This window comes from Strongylocentrotus purpuratus, unplaced genomic scaffold (assembly GCF_000002235.5).
Source record: "Strongylocentrotus purpuratus isolate Spur 01 unplaced genomic scaffold, Spur_5.0 spur5_scaffold_5, whole genome shotgun sequence".
NCBI lineage: Eukaryota > Metazoa > Echinodermata > Echinoidea > Camarodonta > Strongylocentrotidae > Strongylocentrotus > Strongylocentrotus purpuratus.
In genome coordinates, this window is record NW_022145611.1 from 37,984,434 (window position 1) to 38,012,343 (window position 27,910).

The following is a 27,910-nucleotide window of genomic DNA, read 5'->3' on the forward strand; positions in this document are numbered from 1 at the left end:
TATATAGATAACTGTATTGATAACGACGACGAATTTTCCGATACTGTAGCTTGATTTACACATTTGTCATTTTGGAAGGTAGGATGATTATTAGAGCAAACTTTTTTCGTCAGTTTGTCGCTGGGAATCAACTAATAAAGGCCATTGAACTAAACAAACATTATGACTGCTCATTGGGGATCGAATGGAGACGCGAGGCCTGAGTTGAAAGATAGAAGGTATGAACAAATCTTACCTTGTTCACAGTTTGAACCAGTGTACCCAGGTGCACAGTTGCACGTATTCGAATCACAAGTTCCTCCGTTCTGGCACTCCGGGTCCGTGGCACAGATAGAATCTTTAAATGACAATAAGAACGACGATAAAGCACCTGAACACGATGATGATGGTAATTATATAGATAACCGTATTGATAACGACGACGAATCTTTTAGACACACTTTAGCTTGATTCCGACTTTTGTCATTTGTGAAGATAGATGTTAGAGCAAAGTTTGTTCATATGGAAATGTTGTATCATCCGCTCAATCTTACCTGCGTGCATATAACAAATAAGCAATTTTGCTTGAAAAAGTGAAGTTTTCTAAAAAAAAGTGCGTTTCTTTTCAGCATTGGGATGAGCGGGAGGCACTTGGGTTTTTTCAAAAAGTATAAAATAAACAAATAATATGCAATTTCTCTGTACTTTTGTCTGATAAAACATACAAATCCAGCTAGATGTCGTCTCTTTTTGCATTGGAGAAGAACACAATAGCGAGTTTAAATCACACTACGGCCGTTCTCGCAACCTCTAATGCCATTGTGGTCAGACGGCTTTAGGGTGAGCAGCTAATGAATAATCTAATCGTTAGCTTTCTCCTGGTATTAAGCTTTCTTTGATTGATTGTATATTATTGTCGGAATTAACTCATTCACATAATGGAACTACCTGGCCGATAAAACCAGTGGCCGTGACCACAGAACTGTAAATATACGTAGAAGGCTCATAGTGGTTCGAAAAATGTGGCCAGCGCTCGTACGTGATAACATGATATCCGCCACATAACGTCAGTCCTCTGTAGCGTTCGTCACTTTATTCTCAACGACAAGCCAGGCTGGAATTCTTGAAATTTGTGAGCTGAAAAGATCGAGGGGTAAGCAAAATGACGGGGAGTGCACTCGGGCGTATCTCCCGGCCGGCACGTTCAACGGCCACACGTCGATCTGTGCATTGTAAATTGGAATGAGCGTTCTACATATTTTACAGTTCTGTGCCCGTGACCCCTACACTCAACGCTGTGTGTTGTGTTCAACTTCTTTTATGAGACAAATCCAAGCAAAATTTACAATATGCGTCAGTTGGTCGCTGGGAATTAACTAACGTTGTGACTGTTCATTGGTAATCGAATGGAGACGCGAGCCCTGAGTTAAAAGATAGGAGGTGTGAAGTTATCTTACCTTGTTCACAGTTTAAACCAGTGTACCCAGGTGCACAGTTGCACGTATTCGAATCACAAGTTCCTCCGTTCTGGCACTCCGGGTCCGTAGCACAGATAGGACCTTTAAATGACAATAAGAACGACGATAAAGAACCTGAACACGATGATGATGGTAATTATATAGATAACTGTATTGATAATGACGACGAATTTTCCGATACTGTAGCTTGATTTACACATTTGTCATTTTGGAAGGTAGGATGATTATTAGAGCAAACTTTTTTCGTCAGTTTGTCGCTGGGAATCAACTAATAAAGGCCATTGAACTAAACAAACATTATGACTGCTCATTGGGGATCGAATGGAGACGCGAGGCCTGAGTTGAAAGATAGAAGGTATGAACAAATCTTACCTTGTTCACAGTTTGAACCAGTGTACCCAGGTTCACAGTTGCACGTATTCGAATCACAAGTTCCTCCGTTCTGGCACTCCGGGTCCGTGGCACAGATAGGATCTTTAAATGACAATAAGAACGACGATAAAGCACCTGAACACGATGATGATGGTAATTATATAGATAACCGTATTGATAACGACGACGAATCTTTTAGACACACTTTAGCTTGATTCCCACTTTTGTCATTTGTGAAGATAGATGTTAGAGCAAATTTTGTTCATATGGAAATGTTGTATCGTCCGCTCAATCTTACCTGCGTGCATATAACAAATAAGCAATTTTGCTTGAAAAAGTGAAGTTTTCTAAAAAAAAGTGCGTTTCTTTTCAGCATTGGGATGAGCGGGAGGCACTTGGGTTTTTTCAAAAAGTATAAAATAAACAAATAATATGCAATTTCTCTGTACTTTTGTCTGATAAAACATACAAATCGAGCTAGATGTCGTCTCTTTTTGCATTGGAGAAGAACACAATAGCGAGTTTAAATCACACTACGGCCGTTCTCGAAACCTCTAATGCCATTGTGGTCAGACGGCTTTAGGGTGAGCGGCTAATGAATAATCTAATCGTTAGCTTTCTTCTGGTATTAAGCTTGCTTTGATTGATTGTATATTATTGTCGGAATTGACTCATTCACATAATGGAACTACCTGGCCGATAAAGCCAGTAGCCGTGACCACGGAACTGTCAATATACGTAGAAGGCTCATAGTGGTTCGAAAAATGTGGCCAGCGCTCGTACGTGATAACATGATATCCGCCACCTAACGTCAGTCCTCTGTAGCGTTCGTCGCTTTATTCTCAACGACAAGCCAGGCTGGAATTCTTGAAATTTGTGAGCTGAAAAGATCGAGGGGTATGCAAAATGACGGGGAGTGCACTCCGGCGTATCTCCCGGCCGGCACGTTCAACGGCCACACGTCGATCTGTGCATTGTAAATTGGGACGAGCGTTCTACATATTTTACAGTTCTGTGCCCATGACCCCTACACTCAACGCTGTTTATTGCGTTCAACTTCTTTTATGAGACAAATCCAAGCAAAATTTACAATATGCGTCAGTTGGTCGCTGAGAATCAACTAACGTTGTGACTGTTCATTGGTAATCGAACTGAGACGCGAGGCCTGAGTTGAAAGATAGGAGGTGTGAAGTTATCTTACCTTGTTCACAGTTTAAACCAGTGTACCCAGGTGCACAGTTGCACGTATTCGAAAAACAAGTTCCTCCGTTCTGGCACTCCGGGTCCGTAGCACAGATAGGACCTTTAAATGACAATAAGAACGACGATAAAGAACCTGAACACGATGATGATGGTAATTATATAGATAACTGTATTGATAACGACGACGAATTTTCCGATACTGTAGCTTGATTTACACATTTGTCATTTTGGAAGGTAGGATGATTATTAGAGCAAACTTTTTTCGTCAGTTTGTCGCTGGGAATCAACTAATAAAGGCCATTGAACTAAACAAACATTATGACTGCTCATTGGGGATCGAATGGAGACGCGAGGCCTGAGTTGAAAGATAGAAGGTATGAACAAATCTTACCTTGTTCACAGTTTGAACCAGTGTACCCAGGTGCACAGTTGCACGTATTCGAATCACAAGTTCCTCCGTTCTGGCACTCCGGGTCCGTGGCACAGATAGAATCTTTAAATGACAATAAGAACGACGATAAAGCACCTGAACACGATGATGATGGTAATTATATAGATAACCGTATTGATAACGACGACAAATCTTTTAGACACACTTTAGCTTGATTCCCACTTTTGTCATTTGTGAAGATAGATGTTAGAGCAAATTTTGTTCATATGGAAATGTTGTATCGTCCGCTCAATCTTACCTGCGTGCATATAACAAATAAGCAATTTTGCTTGAAAAAGTGAAGTTTTCTAAAAAAAAAAAAAGTACATTTCTTTTCAGCATTTGGATGAGCGGGAGGCACTTGGGTTTTTTCAAAAAGCATAAAATAATCAAATAATATGCAATTTCTCTGTACTTTTGTCTGATAAAACATACAAATCGAGCTAGATGTCGTCTCTTTTTGCATTGGAGAAGAACACAATAGCGAGTTTAAATCACACTACGGCCGTTCTCGAAACCTCTAATGCCATTGTGGTCAGACGGCTTTAGGGTGAGCGGCTAATGAATAATCTAATCGTTAGCTTTCTTCTGGTATTAAGCTTGCTTTGATTGATTGTATATTATTGTCGGAATTAACTCATTCACATAATGGAACTACCTGGCCGATAAAGCCAGTAGCCGTGACCACAGAACTGTCAATATACGTAGAAGGCTCATAGTGGTTCGAAAAATGTGGCCAGCGCTCGTACGTGATAACATGATATCCGCCACCTAACGTCAGTCCTCTGTAGCGTTCGTCGCTTTATTCTCAACGACAAGCCAGGCTGGAATTCTTGAAATTTGTGAGCTGAAAAGATCGAGGGGTATGCAAAATGACGGGGAGTGCACTCCGGCGTATCTCCCGGCCGGCACGTTCAACGGCCACACGTCGATCTGTGCATTGTAAATTGGGACGAGCGTTCTACATATTTTACAGTTCTGTGCCCATGACCCCTACACTCAACGCTGTTTATTGCGTTCAACTTCTTTTATGAGACAAATCCAATATGCGTCAGTTGGTCGCTGAGAATCAACTAACGTTGTGACTGTTCATTGGTAATCGAACTGAGACGCGAGGCCTGAGTTGAAAGATAGGAGGTGTGAAGTTATCTTACCTTGTTCACAGTTTAAACCAGTGTACCCAGGTGCACAGTTGCACGTATTCGAAAAACAAGTTCCTCCGTTCTGGCACTCCGGGTCCGTAGCACAGATAGGACCTTTAAATGACAATAAGAACGACGATAAAGAACCTGAACACGATGATGATGGTAATTATATAGATAACTGTATTGATAACGACGACGAATTTTCCGATACTGTAGCTTGATTTACACATTTGTCATTTTGGAAGGTAGGATGATTATTAGAGCAAACTTTTTTCGTCAGTTTGTCGCTGGGAATCAACTAATAAAGGCCATTGAACTAAACAAACATTATGACTGCTCATTGGGGATCGAATGGAGACGCGAGGCCTGAGTTGAAAGATAGAAGGTATGAACAAATCTTACCTTGTTCACAGTTTGAACCAGTGTACCCAGGTGCACAGTTGCACGTATTCGAATCACAAGTTCCTCCGTTCTGGCACTCCGGGTCCGTGGCACAGATAGAATCTTTAAATGACAATAAGAACGACGATAAAGCACCTGAACACGATGATGATGGTAATTATATAGATAACCGTATTGATAACGACGACAAATCTTTTAGACACACTTTAGCTTGATTCCCACTTTTGTCATTTGTGAAGATAGATGTTAGAGCAAAGTTTGTTCATATGGAAATGTTGTATCATCCGCTCAATCTTACCTGCGTGCAAATAACAAATAAGCAATTGTGCTTGAAAAAGTGAAGTTTTCTAAAAAAAAAGTGCGTTTCTTTTCAGCATTGGGATGAGCGGGAGGCACTTGGGTTTTTTCAAAAAGCATAAAATAATCAAATAATATGCAATTTCTCTGTACTTTTGTCTGATAAAACATACAAATCGAGCTAGATGTCGTCTCTTTTTGCATTGGAGAAGAACACAATAGCGGGTTTAAATCACACTACGGCCGTTCTCGAAACCTCTAATGCCATTGTGGTCAGACGGCTTTAGGGTGAGCGGCTAATGAATAATCTAATCGTTAGCTTTCTTCTGGTATTAAGCTTGCTTTGATTGATTGTATATTATTGTCGGAATTAACTCATTCACATAATGGAACTACCTGGCCGATAAAGCCAGTAGCCGTGACCACAGAACTGTCAATATACGTAGAAGGCTCATAGTGGTTCGAAAAATGTGGCCAGCGCTCGTACGTGATAACATGATATCCGCCACCTAACGTCAGTCCTCTGTAGCGTTCGTCGCTTTATTCTCAACGACAAGCCAGGCTGGAATTCTTGAAATTTGTGAGCTGAAAAGATCGAGGGGTATGCAAAATGACGGGGAGTGCACTCCGGCGTATCTCCCGGCCGGCACGTTCAACGGCCACACGTCGATCTGTGCATTGTAAATTGGGACGAGCGTTCTACATATTTTACAGTTCTGTGCCCATGACCCCTACACTCAACGCTGTTTATTGCGTTCAACTTCTTTTATGAGACAAATCCAAGCAAAATTTACAATATGCGTCAGTTGGTCGCTGAGAATCAACTAACGTTGTGACTGTTCATTGGTAATCGAACTGAGACGCGAGGCCTGAGTTGAAAGATAGGAGGTGTGAAGTTATCTTACCTTGTTCACAGTTTAAACCAGTGTACCCAGGTGCACAGTTGCACGTATTCGAAAAACAAGTTCCTCCGTTCTGGCACTCCGGGTCCGTAGCACAGATAGGACCTTTAAATGACAATAAGAACGACGATAAAGAACCTGAACACGATGATGATGGTAATTATATAGATAACTGTATTGATAACGACGACGAATTTTCCGATACTGTAGCTTGATTTACACATTTGTCATTTTGGAAGGTAGGATGATTATTAGAGCAAACTTTTTTCGTCAGTTTGTCGCTGGGAATCAACTAATAAAGGCCATTGAACTAAACAAACATTATGACTGCTCATTGGGGATCGAATGGAGACGCGAGGCCTGAGTTGAAAGATAGAAGGTATGAACAAATCTTACCTTGTTCACAGTTTGAACCAGTGTACCCAGGTGCACAGTTGCACGTATTCGAATCACAAGTTCCTCCGTTCTGGCACTCCGGGTCCGTGGCACAGATAGAATCTTTAAATGACAATAAGAACGACGATAAAGCACCTGAACACGATGATGATGGTAATTATATAGATAACCGTATTGATAACGACGACAAATCTTTTAGACACACTTTAGCTTGATTCCCACTTTTGTCATTTGTGAAGATAGATGTTAGAGCAAATTTTGTTCATATGGAAATGTTGTATCGTCCGCTCAATCTTACCTGCGTGCATATAACAAATAAGCAATTTTGCTTGAAAAAGTGAAGTTTTCTAAAAAAAAAAAAAGTACATTTCTTTTCAGCATTTGGATGAGCGGGAGGCACTTGGGTTTTTTCAAAAAGCATAAAATAATCAAATAATATGCAATTTCTCTGTACTTTTGTCTGATAAAACATACAAATCGAGCTAGATGTCGTCTCTTTTTGCATTGGAGAAGAACACAATAGCGAGTTTAAATCACACTACGGCCGTTCTCGAAACCTCTAATGCCATTGTGGTCAGACGGCTTTAGGGTGAGCGGCTAATGAATAATCTAATCGTTAGCTTTCTTCTGGTATTAAGCTTGCTTTGATTGATTGTATATTATTGTCGGAATTAACTCATTCACATAATGGAACTACCTGGCCGATAAAGCCAGTAGCCGTGACCACAGAACTGTCAATATACGTAGAAGGCTCATAGTGGTTCGAAAAATGTGGCCAGCGCTCGTACGTGATAACATGATATCCGCCACCTAACGTCAGTCCTCTGTAGCGTTCGTCGCTTTATTCTCAACGACAAGCCAGGCTGGAATTCTTGAAATTTGTGAGCTGAAAAGATCGAGGGGTATGCAAAATGACGGGGAGTGCACTCCGGCGTATCTCCCGGCCGGCACGTTCAACGGCCACACGTCGATCTGTGCATTGTAAATTGGGACGAGCGTTCTACATATTTTACAGTTCTGTGCCCATGACCCCTACACTCAACGCTGTTTATTGCGTTCAACTTCTTTGATGAGACAAATCCAATATGCGTCAGTTGGTCGCTGAGAATCAACTAACGTTGTGACTGTTCATTGGTAATCGAACTGAGACGCGAGGCCTGAGTTGAAAGATAGGAGGTGTGAAGTTATCTTACCTTGTTCACAGTTTAAACCAGTGTACCCAGGTGCACAGTTGCACGTATTCGAAAAACAAGTTCCTCCGTTCTGGCACTCCGGGTCCGTAGCACAGATAGGACCTTTAAATGACAATAAGAACGACGATAAAGAACCTGAACACGATGATGATGGTAATTATATAGATAACTGTATTGATAACGACGACGAATTTTCCGATACTGTAGCTTGATTTACACATTTGTCATTTTGGAAGGTAGGATGATTATTAGAGCAAACTTTTTTCGTCAGTTTGTCGCTGGGAATCAACTAATAAAGGCCATTGAACTAAACAAACATTATGACTGCTCATTGGGGATCGAATGGAGACGCGATGCCTGAGTTGAAAGATAGAAGGTATGAACAAATCTTACCTTGTTCACAGTTTGAACCAGTGTACCCAGGTGCACAGTTGCACGTATTCGAATCACAAGTTCCTCCGTTCTGGCACTCCGGGTCCGTGGCACAGATAGAATCTTTAAATGACAATAAGAACGACGATAAAGCACCTGAACACGATGATGATGGTAATTATATAGATAACCGTATTGATAACGACGACAAATCTTTTAGACACACTTTAGCTTGATTCCCACTTTTGTCATTTGTGAAGATAGATGTTAGAGCAAATTTTGTTCATATGGAAATGTTGTATCGTCCGCTCAATCTTACCTGCGTGCATATAACAAATAAGCAATTTTGCTTGAAAAAGTGAAGTTTTCTAAAAAAAAAAAAAGTACATTTCTTTTCAGCATTTGGATGAGCGGGAGGCACTTGGGTTTTTTCAAAAAGCATAAAATAATCAAATAATATGCAATTTCTCTTTACTTTTGTCTGATAAAACATACAAATCGAGCTAGATGTCGTCTCTTTTTGCATTGGAGAAGAACACAATAGCGAGTTTAAATCACACTACGGCCGTTCTCGAAACCTCTAATGCCATTGTGGTCAGACGGCTTTAGGGTGAGCGGCTAATGAATAATCTAATCGTTAGCTTTCTTCTGGTATTAAGCTTGCTTTGATTGATTGTATATTATTGTCGGAATTAACTCATTCACATAATGGAACTACCTGGCCGATAAAGCCAGTAGCCGTGACCACAGAACTGTCAATATACGTAGAAGGCTCATAGTGGTTCGAAAAATGTGGCCAGCGCTCGTACGTGATAACATGATATCCGCCACCTAACGTCAGTCCTCTGTAGCGTTCGTCGCTTTATTCTCAACGACAAGCCAGGCTGGAATTCTTGAAATTTGTGAGCTGAAAAGATCGAGGGGTATGCAAAATGACGGGGAGTGCACTCCGGCGTATCTCCCGGCCGGCACGTTCAACGGCCACACGTCGATCTGTGCATTGTAAATTGGGACGAGCGTTCTACATATTTTACAGTTCTGTGCCCATGACCCCTACACTCAACGCTGTTTATTGCGTTCAACTTCTTTGATGAGACAAATCCAATATGCGTCAGTTGGTCGCTGAGAATCAACTAACGTTGTGACTGTTCATTGGTAATCGAACTGAGACGCGAGGCCTGAGTTGAAAGATAGGAGGTGTGAAGTTATCTTACCTTGTTCACAGTTTAAACCAGTGTACCCAGGTGCACAGTTGCACGTATTCGAAAAACAAGTTCCTCCGTTCTGGCACTCCGGGTCCGTAGCACAGATAGGACCTTTAAATGACAATAAGAACGATGATAAAGAACCTGAACACGATGATGATGGTAATTATATAGATAACTGTATTGATAACGACGACGAATTTTCCGATACTGTAGCTTGATTTACACATTTGTCATTTTGGAAGGTAGGATGATTATTAGAGCAAACTTTTTTCGTCAGTTTGTCGCTGGGAATCAACTAATAAAGGCCATTGAACTAAACAAACATTATGACTGCTCATTGGGGATCGAATGGAGACGCGATGCCTGAGTTGAAAGATAGAAGGTATGAACAAATCTTACCTTGTTCACAGTTTGAACCAGTGTACCCAGGTGCACAGTTGCACGTATTCGAATCACAAGTTCCTCCGTTCTGGCACTCCGGGTCCGTGGCACAGATAGAATCTTTAAATGACAATAAGAACGACGATAAAGCACCTGAACACGATGATGATGGTAATTATATAGATAACCGTATTGATAACGACGACAAATCTTTTAGACACACTTTAGCTTGATTCCCACTTTTGTCATTTGTGAAGATAGATGTTAGAGCAAAGTTTGTTCATATGGAAATGTTGTATCATCCGCTCAATCTTACCTGCGTGCAAATAACAAATAAGCAATTGTGCTTGAAAAAGTGAAGTTTTCTAAAAAAAAAGTGCGTTTCTTTTCAGCATTGGGATGAGCGGGAGGCACTTGGGTTTTTTCAAAAAGCATAAAATAATCAAATAATATGCAATTTCTCTGTACTTTTGTCTGATAAAACATACAAATCGAGCTAGATGTCGTCTCTTTTTGCATTGGAGAAGAACACAATAGCGGGTTTAAATCACACTACGGCCGTTCTCGAAACCTCTAATGCCATTGTGGTCAGACGGCTTTAGGGTGAGCGGCTAATGAATAATCTAATCGTTAGCTTTCTTCTGGTATTAAGCTTGCTTTGATTGATTGTATATTATTGTCGGAATTAACTCATTCACATAATGGAACTACCTGGCCGATAAAGCCAGTAGCCGTGACCACAGAACTGTCAATATACGTAGAAGGCTCTTAGTGGTTCGAAAAATGTGGCCAGCGCTCGTACGTGATAACATGATATCCGCCACCTAACGTCAGTCCTCTGTAGCGTTCGTCGCTTTATTCTCAACGACAAGCCAGGCTGGAATTCTTGAAATTTGTGAGCTGAAAAGATCGAGGGGTATGCAAAATGACAGGGAGTGCACTCCGGCGTATCTCCCGGCCGGCACGTTCAACGGCCACACGTCGATCTGTGCATTGTAAATTGGGACGAGCGTTCTACATATTTTACAGTTCTGTGCCCATGACCCCTACACTCAACGCTGTTTATTGCGTTCAACTTCTTTTATGAGACAAATCCAAGCAAAATTTACAATATGCGTCAGTTGGTCGCTGAGAATCAACTAACGTTGTGACTGTTCATTGGTAATCGAACTGAGACGCGAGGCCTGAGTTGAAAGATAGGAGGTGTGAAGTTATCTTACCTTGTTCACAGTTTAAACCAGTGTACCCAGGTGCACAGTTGCACGTATTCGAAAAACAAGTTCCTCCGTTCTGGCACTCCGGGTCCGTAGCACAGATAGGACCTTTAAATGACAATAAGAACGACGATAAAGAACCTGAACACGATGATGATGGTAATTATATAGATAACTGTATTGATAACGACGACGAATTTTCCGATACTGTAGCTTGATTTACACATTTGTCATGTTGGAAGGTAGGATGATTATTAGAGCAAACTTTTTTCGTCAGTTTGTCGCTGGGAATCAACTAATAAAGGCCATTGAACTAAACAAACATTATGACTGCTCATTGGGGATCGAATGGAGACGCGATGCCTGAGTTGAAAGATAGAAGGTATGAACAAATCTTACCTTGTTCACAGTTTGAACCAGTGTACCCAGGTGCACAGTTGCACGTATTCGAAAAACAAGTTCCTCCGTTCTGGCACTCCGGGTCCGTAGCACAGATAGGACCTTTAAATGACAATAAGAACGACGATAAAGAACCTGAACACGATGATGATGGTAATTATATAGATAACTGTATTGATAACGACGACGAATTTTCCGATACTGTAGCTTGATTTACACATTTGTCATTTTGGAAGGTAGGATGATTATTAGAGCAAACTTTTTTCGTCAGTTTGTCGCTGGGAATCAACTAATAAAGGCCATTGAACTAAACAAACATTATGACTGCTCATTGGGGATCGAATGGAGACGCGAGGCCTGAGTTGAAAGATAGAAGGTATGAACAAATCTTACCTTGTTCACAGTTTGAACCAGTGTACCCAGGTGCACAGTTGCACGTATTCGAATCACAAGTTCCTCCGTTCTGGCACTCCGGGTCCGTGGCACAGATAGAATCTTTAAATGACAATAAGAACGACGATAAAGCACCTGAACACGATGATGATGGTAATTATATAGATAACCGTATTGATAACGACGACAAATCTTTTAGACACACTTTAGCTTGATTCCCACTTTTGTCATTTGTGAAGATAGATGTTAGAGCAAAGTTTGTTCATATGGAAATGTTGTATCATCCGCTCAATCTTACCTGCGTGCAAATAACAAATAAGCAATTGTGCTTGAAAAAGTGAAGTTTTCTAAAAAAAAAGTGCGTTTCTTTTCAGCATTGGGATGAGCGGGAGGCACTTGGGTTTTTTCAAAAAGCATAAAATAATCAAATAATATGCAATTTCTCTGTACTTTTGTCTGATAAAACATACAAATCGAGCTAGATGTCGTCTCTTTTTGCATTGGAGAAGAACACAATAGCGGGTTTAAATCACACTACGGCCGTTCTCGAAACCTCTAATGCCATTGTGGTCAGACGGCTTTAGGGTGAGCGGCTAATGAATAATCTAATCGTTAGCTTTCTTCTGGTATTAAGCTTGCTTTGACTGATTGTATATTATTGTCGGAATTAACTCATTCACATAATGGAACTACCTGGCCGATAAAGCCAGTAGCCGTGACCACAGAACTGTCAATATACGTAGAAGGCTCATAGTGGTTCGAAAAATGTGGCCAGCGCTCGTACGTGATAACATGATATCCGCCACCTAACGTCAGTCCTCTGTAGCGTTCGTCGCTTTATTCTCAACGACAAGCCAGGCTGGAATTCTTGAAATTTGTGAGCTGAAAAGATCGAGGGGTATGCAAAATGACGGGGAGTGCACTCCGGCGTATCTCCCGGCCGGCACGTTCAACGGCCACACGTCGATCTGTGCATTGTAAATTGGGACGAGCGTTCTACATATTTTACAGTTCTGTGCCCATGACCCCTACACTCAACGCTGTTTATTGCGTTCAACTTCTTTTATGAGACAAATCCAAGCAAAATTTACAATATGCGTCAGTTGGTCGCTGAGAATCAACTAACGTTGTGACTGTTCATTGGTAATCGAACTGAGACGCGAGGCCTGAGTTGAAAGATAGGAGGTGTGAAGTTATCTTACCTTGTTCACAGTTTAAACCAGTGTACCCAGGTGCACAGTTGCACGTATTCGAAAAACAAGTTCCTCCGTTCTGGCACTCCGGGTCCGTAGCACAGATAGGACCTTTAAATGACAATAAGAACGACGATAAAGAACCTGAACACGATGATGATGGTAATTATATAGATAACTGTATTGATAACGACGACGAATTTTCCGATACTGTAGCTTGATTTACACATTTGTCATTTTGGAAGGTAGGATGATTATTAGAGCAAACTTTTTTCGTCAGTTTGTCGCTGGGAATCAACTAATAAAGGCCATTGAACTAAACAAACATTATGACTGCTCATTGGGGATCGAATGGAGACGCGAGGCCTGAGTTGAAAGATAGAAGGTATGAACAAATCTTACCTTGTTCACAGTTTGAACCAGTGTACCCAGGTGCACAGTTGCACGTATTCGAAAAACAAGTTCCTCCGTTCTGGCACTCCGGGTCCGTAGCACAGATAGGACCTTTAAATGACAATAAGAACGACGATAAAGAACCTGAACACGATGATGATGGTAATTATATAGATAACTGTATTGATAACGACGACGAATTTTCCGATACTGTAGCTTGATTTACACATTTGTCATTTTGGAAGGTAGGATGATTATTAGAGCAAACTTTTTTCGTCAGTTTGTCGCTGGGAATCAACTAATAAAGGCCATTGAACTAAACAAACATTATGACTGCTCATTGGGGATCGAATTGAGACGCGAGGCCTGAGTTGAAAGATAGAAGGTATGAACAAATCTTACCTTGTTCACAGTTTGAACCAGTGTACCCAGGTGCACAGTTGCACGTATTCGAATCACAAGTTCCTCCGTTCTGGCACTCCGGGTCCGTGGCACAGATAGAATCTTTAAATGACAATAAGAACGACGATAAAGCACCTGAACACGATGATGATGGTAATTATATAGATAACCGTATTGATAACGACGACAAATCTTTTAGACACACTTTAGCTTGATTCCCACTTTTGTCATTTGTGAAGATAGATGTTAGAGCAAAGTTTGTTCATATGGAAATGTTGTATCATCCGCTCAATCTTACCTGCGTGCAAATAACAAATAAGCAATTGTGCTTGAAAAAGTGAAGTTTTCTAAAAAAAAAAGTGCGTTTCTTTTCAGCATTGGGATGAGCGGGAGGCACTTGGGTTTTTTCAAAAAGCATAAAATAATCAAATAATATGCAATTTCTCTGTACTTTTGTCTGATAAAACATACAAATCGAGCTAGATGTCGTCTCTTTTTGCATTGGAGAAGAACACAATAGCGGGTTTAAATCACACTACGGCCGTTCTCGAAACCTCTAATGCCATTGTGGTCAGACGGCTTTAGGGTGAGCGGCTAATGAATAATCTAATCGTTAGCTTTCTTCTGGTATTAAGCTTGCTTTGATTGATTGTATATTATTGTCGGAATTAACTCATTCACATAATGGAACTACCTGGCCGATAAAGCCAGTAGCCGTGACCACAGAACTGTCAATATACGTAGAAGGCTCATAGTGGTTCGAAAAATGTGGCCAGCGCTCGTACGTGATAACATGATATCCGCCACCTAACGTCAGTCCTCTGTAGCGTTCGTCGCTTTATTCTCAACGACAAGCCAGGCTGGAATTCTTGAAATTTGTGAGCTGAAAAGATCGAGGGGTATGCAAAATGACGGGGAGTGCACTCCGGCGTATCTCCCGGCCGGCACGTTCAACGGCCACACGTCGATCTGTGCATTGTAAATTGGGACGAGCGTTCTACATATTTTACAGTTCTGTGCCCATGACCCCTACACTCAACGCTGTTTATTGCGTTCAACTTCTTTTATGAGACAAATCCAAGCAAAATTTACAATATGCGTCAGTTGGTCGCTGAGAATCAACTAACGTTGTGACTGTTCATTGGTAATCGAACTGAGACGCGAGGCCTGAGTTGAAAGATAGGAGGTGTGAAGTTATCTTACCTTGTTCACAGTTTAAACCAGTGTACCCAGGTGCACAGTTGCACGTATTCGAAAAACAAGTTCCTCCGTTCTGGCACTCCGGGTCCGTAGCACAGATAGGACCTTTAAATGACAATAAGAACGACGATAAAGAACCTGAACACGATGATGATGGTAATTATATAGATAACTGTATTGATAACGACGACGAATTTTCCGATACTGTAGCTTGATTTACACATTTGTCATGTTGGAAGGTAGGATGATTATTAGAGCAAACTTTTTTCGTCAGTTTGTCGCTGGGAATCAACTAATAAAGGCCATTGAACTAAACAAACATTATGACTGCTCATTGGGGATCGAATGGAGACGCGATGCCTGAGTTGAAAGATAGAAGGTATGAACAAATCTTACCTTGTTCACAGTTTGAACCAGTGTACCCAGGTGCACAGTTGCACGTATTCGAATCACAAGTTCCTCCGTTCTGGCACTCCGGGTCCGTGGCACAGATAGAATCTTTAAATGACAATAAGAACGACGATAAAGTACCTGAACACGATGATGATGGTAATTATATAGATAACCGTATTGATAACGACGACAAATCTTTTAGACACACTTTAGCTTGATTCCCACTTTTGTCATTTGTGAAGATAGATGTTAGAGCAAAGTTTGTTCATATGGAAATGTTGTATCATCCGCTCAATCTTACCTGCGTGCAAATAACAAATAAGCAATTGTGCTTGAAAAAGTGAAGTTTTCTAAAAAAAAAAAGTGCGTTTCTTTTCAGCATTGGGATGAGCGGGAGGCACTTGGGTTTTTTCAAAAAGCATAAAATAATCAAATAATATGCAATTTCTCTGTACTTTTGTCTGATAAAACATACAAATCCAGCTAGATGTCGTCTCTTTTTGCATTGGAGAAGAACACAATAGCGAGTTTAAATCACACTACGGCCGTTCTCGAAACCTCTAATGTCATTGTGGTCAGACGGCTTTAGGGCGAGCGGCTAATGAATAATCTAATCGTTAGCTTTCTTCTGGTATTAAGCTTGCTTTGATTGATTGTATATTATTGTCGGAATTAACTCATTCACATAATGGAACTACCTGGCCGATAAAGCCAGTAGCCGTGACCACATAACTGTCAATATACGTAGAAGGCTCATAGTGGTTCGAAAAATGTGGCCAGCGCTCGTAAGTGATAACATGATATCCGCCACCGTACGTCAGTCCTCTGTAGCGTTCGCCGCTTTATTCTTATCGACAAGCCAAGCTGGAATTCTTGAAATTTGTGAGCTGAAAAGATCGAGGGGTAAGCAAAATGACGGGGAGTGCACTCGGCCGTATCTCCCGGCACGCTCGCGGTTCGAGTCCCGCCGCGGCACTAATGTCCTTTGGTGAGACATTGATCTACATTTGCCACTGTCCACCCAGGTCTTAAATGGGTACCCGGTTGGATGCGAAAGCCAATGTGGTATGCTTAGCAATTTTAGTCTAGTATTTCTTGTTCCTTTGTCTTCCTGAGGAACTGTATATTTTATGCGCACGCGGCATATACTATTACCGTACTAGATTTAGGAAAATCAAGGTTGACGCATTCTCGATCGCCGACTGAGACGACGTGACGCATGCGCAGTGCCTTAAAATGACGTCACACGTTGCAGTCAAAGCTGTCGACGTGCAAATCTAAAAGTCCCTACTGTCTGTGGCTGAACAGACCAATGCGTGAGTGGCAGTCTTTGTCACACAAGTTGCACTTGTGGATGGTCTCTGTACCGTATGACTAACAGCGTTCTTTTCTGCGAGTCTGCTTCTCTTCTGTTGCACTCTTCAGTTGGTCTTCCCCTGCGTATTCCCCTCTGTGTTAACCTTCAGAGCCTTCAAGTCCCTCTTGATAACATCTCTGAAGCGCAGCTGAGGGCGGCCAGTGTCTTTCTTGCCGGTTGCCATTTGACCATAGAGGATGTCCTTAGGGATACGGCCATCCTCAATACGATGGACATGGCCTAGCCAGCGGAGTCTGCGTTGTCTGAGGAGGGTGAACATGCTAGGAAGGCCAGCACGAGATCGGACTTCGGTGTTCGGCAATTTGTCCTTCCTTAAAATGCCGAGCATGCGGCGGATACAGTGGATACATCTCAAGTGGAAGGCATTCAGTCTCTTCTCTTGCTTGGCATAGGTCGTCCAGGACTCACTCCCGTCCAACAGTGTGCTAAGGACGCAGGCATTGTATACAGCCGTCTTTGTCTTGACAGCGAGTTTGGTGTTTCCCCCACACCGGTGTGGTGAGATGAGCGAGTGTTGTTGCTTCCTTTCCTATTCTCTTGTTGAGCTCTGCGTCTAGGGAGAGGTTTCTGCAAACGGTGGACCCAAGGTATGTGAACTGGTTCGCAGCTTCCAGCTCGTAGTCATCAATGGTGATAGATGGCGGCGCTTCTACACCTTGTCCCAGGACGTTCGTCTTCTTGTGTGCGGCCAAGCCAGAAACCGATGACTGGGGTAATAATGTACAGCGCTTAGAAACTCGGACATTCCCGACGTATTAAGCGCTATATAAGCAAAAATATTATCAATATTATTATTACTGACATCATTGACATTCATTGAGCTGGTTCGGACTATTTGAGGCGATAAGTGTACCAATTAAGCTTGAAAGGAATGGACCGTGCCGTTTTTATATGTATAATCGTTTGTGTGTTATTGAATTACTAAAGGTCCAAAAGATTTAAAAGAAATTGGGAAACCATCATTTGATATATACACTTGCATTTGAAAGAAATAATGACGGTGTTTAAGAAAAACAGTGAGGTGAAAGAAAAGGAGGCGAAACTCTTGCAATTTATTCAAACGCATTCTTGAGTTCTAAAGCGTAACAATGGGATGTGTAACATTCCACTTGGCTTTGAAGTTCCATGCTCCGAACCGCGCTTCCACTGCGGGGACTTTCGGAAGCCAGGCACCAGTTTTACATTTATTACAAATTATTAAATTACCGGCAAAATTTCAGTGTAAATCAAAAACTTTATATGGGGATTTTATTGGGAATAGTGCATCAAACAAATTTTTAAATTTAGAACTCCGTCCTTCCTTTAATTTGTGTGCCAGAGTTGGTAAAAGAAAAATTACATCCTGTCAAAAACTCAATATTTTAGGATGATGCGCTAATTTGTGCATGCTTTAATGTCCCGTTATTTGATCCATGATTTACAAACTTCAATAACATTAAGTTTGCTAATGCGTGTTTTCGCGTGTTTTTTGTATTTTTCAAGTTTAAAAAAGGATGAAAGTACACAAGTTTGTGTTCGCTTGTTCTACTCTTTACACATTCAATAATGGATGAGAAATCATTGGAAGGGACAGCGAACAGTTGCAGTGATACCATTTTCTGATGTAGGAATTCTAACTCCTGAAATTTCATGCGCTCTTTTATCTCACCACCTGGTCAACAGTTGCAGATTAGCGCATAACTTTTCGGCGGCTTGGAGCATGGGGTCAAAGGAGAGCGGCTTGATTCCAGTCCTTCTCTATCACGTCCCTGGGATAAAATAATAAGGAATATGTGCTCCAAAAAAAAAAACAATCGCGCGCGAATTTTTGAAAGATGTTCCCCATCCCACGCGAAGCGCGGAAGCTTAGACGTTTCATCAACTTATTAGAGAAAGAAGACGATTTGTTGTATACCGTTCTCTACTCTTAACCCTAATTGTCTGAATTCAGTTTTCCCCCTTTCGCGCGAAGCGCGGGAGCTTCGACGTTTCATTAAATTATCAGAAAAAGAAGACGATTCATTGTACCGACTCTAAATCATTGTCTGAATTTACAAAAAAATGTTTCTTTGTCCGATAAAAAGTCACAGTTCGAAGGGGAAAAAATTGCTGGCCGACCGACATAAAAAAAAATCCCACCGGCTTCAACCTCACACCCCCCCCCCCCTTCCCCCTCAGCGACGCCCCTGAATGTAGGGTGGCATGAGCGGGTAGGCACAGGGCGTGGTTCTAAACTTACAGAGACACTTCGATGAAGACACCCTTATTTCATGATTGCGTGTGTTGAACTGCCCTGGGCTTTACAACTTTAAATCTCCAGGATTTATTTTGCATATATAGGTATTTACACGTTCATTTTATATATAATAAAAGGAAATAATGAATATTCAAATATCATAGGTAGCAAATAAAGGATGACTAACAGAGGAATGACAACAAACAGATAGGAGAGGATGATCAAGCATAATGATGTGCACCAATCTATAAATGTGAATTACTAAGTAGCCTGTTCACACTACAGCTCTACAATAACAAAGCATTTGTAGCCTTAATTTAAGGCAGTTGAAGAAATTAATAAAAGTAGGCCTACTTGAAGAAATCGTTGAATTGTATGATATTCAGTTTATTTTTATTAAGTAAGACAAAGTACTAAGTGTTAAAATGACACACATTTAAAACCTTTGGAAAGAATAATACCCCAGGAACGTGAAAAACAAAACTTTTATTATAATGCCTATAATCGGACATATTTAAAAACTGAAATGTGGCACCACCCAAAAAAAATAATTCTGAGATCCTCCTTTGTTTTAATTTGCACCTGGAAATAAATTCCTCGTCTATGTCATCGCGGCGAAAAATTTCAGACTTTTCTTCTTTTGAGGTGCACATGCAGCCTCAGACAAATGTGCCAAAGAAGTTTTGTCTTCTTGTGTTCCTGGAAGCAAAGTTTTGGGTAATATTTTTCAAGTCCAGTTTATCTGTAGGACATTTATATATGAGTAATATTAAGCTTTGGTTGAGCTTTCTTTGGTTCATTGTACTTATCAGATAAGTTTTGATCCCTTTCAAGAAAGAGAATGTTCTCTCGCAAGTTGCCGTTGTAACCGGGATGGGAAGGTAAATGAGAAGAAGAATGTGCACCTCTGAGAATGATCTCTTATAGATTGGACTGTTGTTGAAAATCTCACAGATTGTTTTAATGTATTTGATAGGTTTCCTCTCATCGTCATACACGTCTTGGAGTTTTGTTAGCTGCCGAGTTAATGCTACAAAGTCAATATCTCCGGCATTCACTTCCCTCATCTCATCAGCACGAACAAAATATTGGGGAGGGGGAGGGGGGGGGGGGGCTCAATGATATCTGAGCCCCCCAATATATATATATATTTTTTTTTTTGGGGGGGGGCACAGCGCCCCCCGTATATCCGCCCCCCGTATATCCGCACCTGAGTGAAACCCACATAAACTTACCTTATTTATTACCGAACAAAAATAAAGAAAGAGCCCCTCGACACCATAGGTCTAAGTATTCAGCCAGTTGCTACCCCCCCCCCACCAAAATAAACTTTAAAAGTGAATTTTTTGTTCTAATTCGATACCAGTGATTTACAGATGCTGCTGAAACGGCCTAATTTTCCGGGATTTTTCCTCACTTTTTAGTAAATAATACTTTTTATGCGTTTGTGGGAGAATGATAAATATCAAAATTTACAGTCAGGCAAGAAATTTGCTTATTTACTATTTAGAGGCCTACTACTGCGGGCTAGGGGGCTCAAGCCCCCCCCCCACACTTTTGAAAAAGTATATTAAAGAGAATTAAATTGAAAGAAATAGAAAAGAAAGTATGCTCATGTGACCGTAATTAAATACCCATACCCCTGAGCTTCCGGAGGCTCTGCCCCCTGGACCCCACCTTGGGACCTAAGGCTGGCCCCTGGATGCTAATCTGACCTTAATTTTAATGCCTAAAACCCCTGCGCTTCCAGGGATTCCGCCCCTTGGACCATACGCCAATTAGTAACCTGCCAGTGTCATGAATAAGGTATTAAAATATGCTCATCTGACCGTAATTAAATGCCCCTACCCCCTGAGCATCCGCCAATTTGTGCTACGCTCTACCTCATCTTAAATACTCTAGCCTCCCCTACTCACTTTCAACCCCATTTTTAATCACTTTTATTTCCCAATTAACTCCTTCATTAAACGTCGAAACGCCCCCAAATACTTGGAGCGGGGCCATCACGAGTATATACTAGTAGTGAGTTGGTTGAAGTACGAAGCCACGTACAAAAGTATAATCGATTACAACAGTTGTGGGGCCGATATCACGAGTATGCCTTCATAAAAAAAAAGGTTTTAAAGAAAATATTCACTTCTACTTTCAAAAGGACTGGCCCATTTGCTTTAAAAAAATTGTAGAGTTATTATTATGTAATTTCTAGAAAAAATGTCAACCACATGATTTACAATAAGTCTAAATACATTGATTTGCCGAGTTGCTTCCTTTTATCAAATATACACGTAAAACAATGGGGGGGGGGGGGGGGGGGGGGGCGGGGGGACAAAATGTGCGGATAGCAAACCGCACGGATTATCCCTCGGACGATCCGTGCGAGTCATGAACGATCCGTGCGAGCAGAAAACCCGCATATTATGTCCGACGGACAAACGAAACTGGTAGGACAAACGGCGCGGTCACAACCAGAGGAAACACCATCAAGCGAGTGATTCGTAGCAAAGAAGAATTAAAGTGGTTATAAAGAAAGACAATGAATGACCGAATGAGAGAAACTGATGAAAATAAAATGGACAGTGAATGTATTAGTATGGACAATGAAAATATGTTAATGAACAATTTTGACACTGGGGAAGAGACAAATTAATGAACAAATACTAGTATACAATCATTTTCACTGATGCATTTTCATATGCATTCAATTTCATATTTTCCGTTTTGTTTTTGCCCGATATATTATATATATACATATATATATATATAGAAATATACATATATTAATTTGGACTACTCAATAGACCTGTTTAATTTTGTAGTTTACGTAGTTTTTTTATGAATATTTTGTTCCCGTATTTTGCTTGTCTATGAATTTGTGTCCTGTCTTTCCATTATTTTCTGTCAACAATGATGAATACCTTAACTGTGTTGCACAAGTAAACAAAATACGTATAACTTACGATGATTTAAATGACATGAGTGAAGATGTAAGATTAAACGATTCTATTCCAATTCTTGATTCTGACTTTGATCAACAATATGTAAATGAATGCAAAAATTATTTGGAAGATGAATTCAAAGAGTCTATAGATCCAAATTTAGTACAATTTAGTGCTATACACTTTAACTCGAGGAGTATGGCCAAAAATTGTGATCAAATTTCTGCCTATCTTAGCAGCCTTTCTTTAAATGTTACGGCTATTGGTATAACAGAGACGTGGCTGAATTCAGAAAACGAAAATTGTTACATGTTGGATGGATATAATTTAATTAATAATAACAGAAAAGTTGGTAGAAGAAGGAGGCGTGGGAATATTTTTAGACGAAAAGATGTGTTAATGATTACGGGATGATTTGAATCCCACGTGAAATGAATATACCTCGATTAAAAGTATAGTACACTGTCGCTTATAAAGGTGGAATATTTAGTTTTACCCCAATTAATGGAATTATTTTAAAAATTATTTAAAAATAATAGATCTAGATAATAGTATACATTCTCAGATTTTATTGAATAATAATTTGCCAATGTGTGTTTTTGCGGGACTGCTAAAGCATGTGTATGCTACTATGCTTATTAACTAGGGGACCTACGCCCTCAAGTCATAAATGACAGTAATGATCAAAACCGTGTCGATGTGCTATATTAGTGCCCTTTTGTGGGGCATTAATCCTCATTATTTTCCCTTATTTGAAATATTGTAATATTGAATGGGCCACTAATGCAACACAAACTGAATTAAACTCACTATCTAAACTTCAAAAGAAATGTTTAAGAATAGCTACCAATTCTCATTATCTACCACCATCCGCACCTTTGTTTAAGAAGCTATCGTTATTGAATATATATGATATAAATAAGCAAGAAATCGCAACGTTCATGTACAAATATAAAAACAAGTTGTTACCTGCCCCCTTTTCAGACCTCTTTCAATATAATAGTCAAATTCATAATTATAATACACGGCTTTCCAACAAATTTCATTTATGGTCTGTTAAGTCTAGTTATGAAGCTAAATCAATGAGTCATTTAGGTCCTAAACTGTGGAATATGATTCCCCAAGTAATAACGAAATCGCAATTCATATCTTCCTTTAGAAAACAATATAAAATCTTACTACTAAATAATTATTAATCAGCACAGTTGTTGGCTTTTTTTCTTCTTTCTAATTTTATATCTAAATCCTCTTTCATTGTTATCTTGTTTTCCTTTCCTTTCTTTTCCCCCTTTATATATTGTTTTTCTTCTCTCTATTTTACTTTCTCTTGTCTTATAGAGAGTTGAAGTGTTTGTACTTTGCTTATTTTACTTAACTTATTGTTGTGTGCTTATAATATGTAATATTTATTAGGTGATACGTAACGAAGTCTACGTATCACCTTTTGATTTCGTCAAGATTTTTATTATTTATTTATTAGGTGGTCTGTCAACGACAGATCACCTATTGTTTTCGTCAGAATTTTCTTTCTTTCTTTATTTATTTATTTATTTATCATTAGGTGGTCTGTCAACGACAGATCACCTATTGTTTTCGTCAGAATTTTCTTTATCAGGTGGGCTGTATCTAATACAGACCACCTTATATTTTTGTTAAAATCGCCTTTATTATTTATTATTAGGTGGGCTGTATCTAATACAGACCACCTTATATTTTTGTTAAAATTGCCTTTATTTATCAGGTGGGCTGTATCTAATACAGACCACCTTATATTTTTGTTAAAATTGCCTTTATTATTTATTATTTATTTATTAGGTGGGCTGTATCTAATACAGACCACCTTATATTTTTGTTAAAATTGCCTTTATTATTTATTTATTTATTATCAGGTGGGCTGTATCTAATACAGACCACCTTATATTTTTGTTAAAATCGCCTTTATTATTTATCAGGTGGGCTGTATCTGATACAGACCACCTTATATTTTTGTTAAAATCGCCTTTATTTATTATCAGGTGGGCTGTATAACGTACAGACCACCTTATAATTTCGTTAGAATTGCCTTTATTTATTTATTATTTATTATATATTTTTCTTATTTCTAACCACTTTTTTTGTTGGCAAGATAACTTGGAAATGGCTCAATCAAATAATTTGAAATTTGGCACACATATGTATAGGCATATGTACAAAGCACAATAACGTTTTCAACATTGACCTTCACTGATGACGTCATCTAGGCGCCATTTTGTAAAATTTTACGAAAATCAACTCCTGATCATATCTTCATAACCAAAAGGTATTTCTGATTCATATTTATCATGATCAGGGTCAATATCCGTCCGGTCAATTTCAGGTCAAATAACGCGCGCGTGCGCGTACGTCCGCGCGTCAATGCGCGCGCAAAATTTTGAAATGCTCAAAATCGTCTCAAAATCATTTTGCATACGTTTTAGGCCATTCTAAGCATTTTTTAAAAAAATCGCGCACACGCGCATGCGCGCGCGTTTTCGCGCGTAAAACTATTAGACACCATAGAATCGACATTTTTTTTCTTTCATAATATTCCACATATTCTTACAAACAAATTGATACCATGTTTGTCTCTTTATGACTATAAATAATTGAATAATCGACCGTTTAACATAAATTTCAATGCGCGCGAGCTCTTGTAATACATAGCATATATGGGCAAAAACATGCCTATGCAAAATCCATTATAGCTCTTTAGGATGCAAGGTGACCCCAATTTTTTTTCATATTTTGAGCGAGTATAAATCAGAGATATGATTTCATGTCTCATTTGACCCTCAATTAACTCATGACGTCATCATAATGGCCTCCGAACTCAAAATTTCAATTTGCCTATTATGACGTCAGCATTTTTTTGGAAAATTGATTGTATCTTTCTAAAAATTGATTAATTTTCTTCAAAATTTTGATATGTTCTAGCTGAGACAATTCTCTACAAATCCAATTGTCACAATTTTTCATTTTGACAAAGGCATCATGGCGTATTTTTGCGATTAAAGGAGGCATGCCAATTTTTTCACATTTTGCGTGTATTCTCTATGGGACATGACTTTTTCTCAAAACTTGATTCTACATTCCCGTCTTTCGCGAGCAATATCTACGTCGTGTTAGCTTCATTTACGCTGAACTCCGAATATGTTGTAGCTGAGACAAAAAGCTATTTCAAATGTACCCTTTACTTTGTCTCAATTTTTTGTTGGATCAGCCCACCTATACTTGTTCCAAACAAGTATTACAAATCTAGTTTATTTTTCTTATTTCGACCCACTTTTTGTTAGCAAAATAACTTGAAAATGGCTAAATCAAATAACTTGAAATTTGGCACACATATGTATAGGCATATGGAGAAAACACGGTAAGGTTTTAAACCTTGACCTTGACTGATGACGTCATCTAGGCGCCATTTTGTGAAATTTTCTGAAAATTTACTCATGATCATATTTTCATAACGGTAATTTATTTTTCATTCATATTTATCATGATCAAGGTAAATATCAGTCCGGTCAATTTCATGTCAAAAAGCGCGCGCGTGCGCGAACATCCGCGCGTCAGTGCGCGCGCAAAAATTTAAAATGCTCAAAATCGTCTCAAATTTTTTTTGCATACGTTTCAGGTCATTTTAAGCATTTTATAAAAAATCGCGCGTACGAGCATGCGCGCGCGTTTTCGCGCGTAACAACATTACAAAACATAGAATCGCCATTTTTTTTTCTTTCATGATATTTCTCATATTTTTTCGAGGAATTTGATACCATGTTTATCTCTTTATGACCATTAATAACAAGATGAGCGTCAATTCAAGATAAACGTCTGTGCGCGCGAGCTCTATTAATACATAGCATATATGGGCAAAAACATGCCTATACAAAATCCATTATAGCTCTTTGGAATGAGCCGTGACCTTCAATTTGTTTTCATATTTAGATAGAGTATGAGTCGGAGAAATGATTCCATGTCTCATTTGACCATTAAGTGTATCGTGACATCATCATAATGGCCTTGGAACTCAAAATACGAATTTGCATATAATGACGTCAGCATATTTATGGAAAATTGATTGCATCTCTGTAAATATTGATCGATTTTCTTCCAAATTTCGATATGTTGTAGCAAAGACAATTCTCTACAAGCTCAGTCATCACCATTTTTCATTTTGATCACGACATCATAGTGAAATTTACGATGAAAGGCACATATCAGAAATTTCTTAAGTTGCGTGTTATGCCTATGGAACGTGAATTTCGTTCACATCATTAATCTACATGACATTGTTTTTTAGCAGTATCTCGCTTATTTTTGCTCTATTTTGTCTCAAATTTTAGTTGACCAGCCCACCTATACTTGTTCCAAACAAGTATTATGTCTAGTTTATTATCAGGTGGGCTGTATAACGTACAGACCACCTTATAATTTCGTTAGAATTGCCTTTATTTATTTATTATTTATTATTTATCAGGTGGGCTGTATAACGTACAGACCACCTTATAATTTCGTTAGAATTGCCTTTATTTATTTATTATATATTTTTCTTATTTCTAATCATTCTGACAAAGGCATCAGGGAGTATTTTCGCGATTAAAAGAGGCATGTCAATTTTTCACATTTTGCGTGTATTCTCTATGAGACATGAGTTTTTCTCCAACTGGATTCTACACTCCCGTCTTTCGCGAGCAATATCTTTGTCGTTTTAGCTTCGTTTACGCTGAACTTCGAGTATGTTGTAGCTGAGACAATGAGCTATCTCAAATGTGCCCTTTATTTTGTCTCAAATTTTAGTTCGACCAGCCCACCTATACTTGTTCCAAACAAGTATTACAAATCTAGTTTATCAGGTGGGCTGTATCTATACAGACCACCTTATAATTTTGTTAAAATTGCCTTTATTATTATCAGGTGGGCTGTATAACGTACAGACCACCTTATAATTTCGTTAGAATTGCCTTTATTTATTTATTTATTTATTATTTATTTTTCTTATTTCTAACCACTTTTTTGTTGGCAGGATAACTTGAAAATGGCTCAATCAAAAGCCTTGAAATTTAGCACACATATGTAAAGGCATATGTACAAAGCACAATAACGTTTTCAACATTAAACATTACTGATGACGTCATCTAGGCGCCATTTTGTAAAATTTTACGAAAATCAACTTATGATCATATCTTCATAACCAAAAGTTATTTCTCATTCATATTTATCATGATCAAGGTCAATATCCGTCCGGTCAATTTCAGGTCAAAGAACGCGCGCGTGCGCGTACGTCCGTGCGTCAATGCGCGCGCAAAATTTTAAAATGCTCAAAATCGTCTCAAAATCATTTTGCATGCGTTTGAGGCCATTTTAAGCATTTTATAAAAAATCGCGCACACGCACATGCGCGCGCGTTTTCGCGCGTAAAACTATTACACAACATAGAATCGCCATTTTTTTTTCTTCATAATATTCTACATATTTTTACAAACAAATAGATGCCATGGTTGTTTCTTTATGACTATTAAAAACGGAATGATCGACCGTTAAACAAAATTTCCGTGCGCGCGAGCTCTTGTAATACATAGCATATATGGGCAAAAACATGCCTATACAAAATACATTGTAGCTCTTTAGAATGCAAGGTGACGCCAATTTTTTTCATATTTTAATAGAGTATGATTCGGAGATATTTGTTCATGTCTCATTTGATCCTCAATTAACTCATGACGTCATCATAATGGCCTCCGAACTCAAAATTCCAATTTGCATATTATGACGTCAGCATATTTATAGAAAATTGATTGTATCTCTGTAAATATTGATCGATTTTCTTCCAAATTTTGATACGTTCTAGCTGAGACAATTTTCTACAGATGCAGTTCTAATTATTCTTTATTTTGACAAAGGCATCATGGCGTATTTTTGCGATTAAAGGAGGCATGTCAATTTTTCACATTTAGCGTGTATTCTCTATGGGACATGACTTTTTTTCAAAACTCGATTCTACATTCCCGTCTTTCGCGAGCAATA

The 27,910-nt window shown here is 39.3% G+C and overlaps 1 protein-coding gene across 1 annotated transcript in view; it reads right to left on the reverse strand.

Annotated features, from left to right (window-relative positions):
- Positions 1-20,942, reverse strand: part of LOC105436526 (neurogenic locus notch homolog protein 1-like) — a 45,222-nt gene extending 24,280 nt beyond the window's left edge. Inside the window, exons 1-25 of the mRNA XM_030999194.1 lie at positions 20,928-20,942; positions 17,213-17,430; positions 16,806-17,148; positions 16,044-16,077; positions 15,349-15,450; positions 14,956-15,057; positions 13,753-13,854; positions 13,360-13,461; positions 12,967-13,068; positions 11,765-11,866; positions 11,372-11,473; positions 10,979-11,080; positions 9,777-9,878; positions 9,384-9,485; positions 8,191-8,292; positions 7,798-7,899; positions 6,605-6,706; positions 6,212-6,313; positions 5,010-5,111; positions 4,617-4,718; positions 3,424-3,525; positions 3,031-3,132; positions 1,830-1,931; positions 1,437-1,538; positions 236-337 (exon numbers count right to left, since the gene is read on the reverse strand). Of these exons, the coding sequence (XP_030855054.1) occupies positions 236-337; positions 1,437-1,538; positions 1,830-1,931; positions 3,031-3,132; positions 3,424-3,525; positions 4,617-4,718; positions 5,010-5,111; positions 6,212-6,313; positions 6,605-6,706; positions 7,798-7,899; positions 8,191-8,292; positions 9,384-9,485; positions 9,777-9,878; positions 10,979-11,080; positions 11,372-11,473; positions 11,765-11,866; positions 12,967-13,068; positions 13,360-13,461; positions 13,753-13,854; positions 14,956-15,057; positions 15,349-15,450; positions 16,044-16,077; positions 16,806-17,148; positions 17,213-17,430; positions 20,928-20,942 (2,752 nt within the window). The remainder of the gene's footprint in view (positions 1-235; positions 338-1,436; positions 1,539-1,829; positions 1,932-3,030; positions 3,133-3,423; positions 3,526-4,616; positions 4,719-5,009; positions 5,112-6,211; positions 6,314-6,604; positions 6,707-7,797; positions 7,900-8,190; positions 8,293-9,383; positions 9,486-9,776; positions 9,879-10,978; positions 11,081-11,371; positions 11,474-11,764; positions 11,867-12,966; positions 13,069-13,359; positions 13,462-13,752; positions 13,855-14,955; positions 15,058-15,348; positions 15,451-16,043; positions 16,078-16,805; positions 17,149-17,212; positions 17,431-20,927) is intronic.
- Between the last annotated feature and the right edge of the window lie 6,968 nt (positions 20,943-27,910).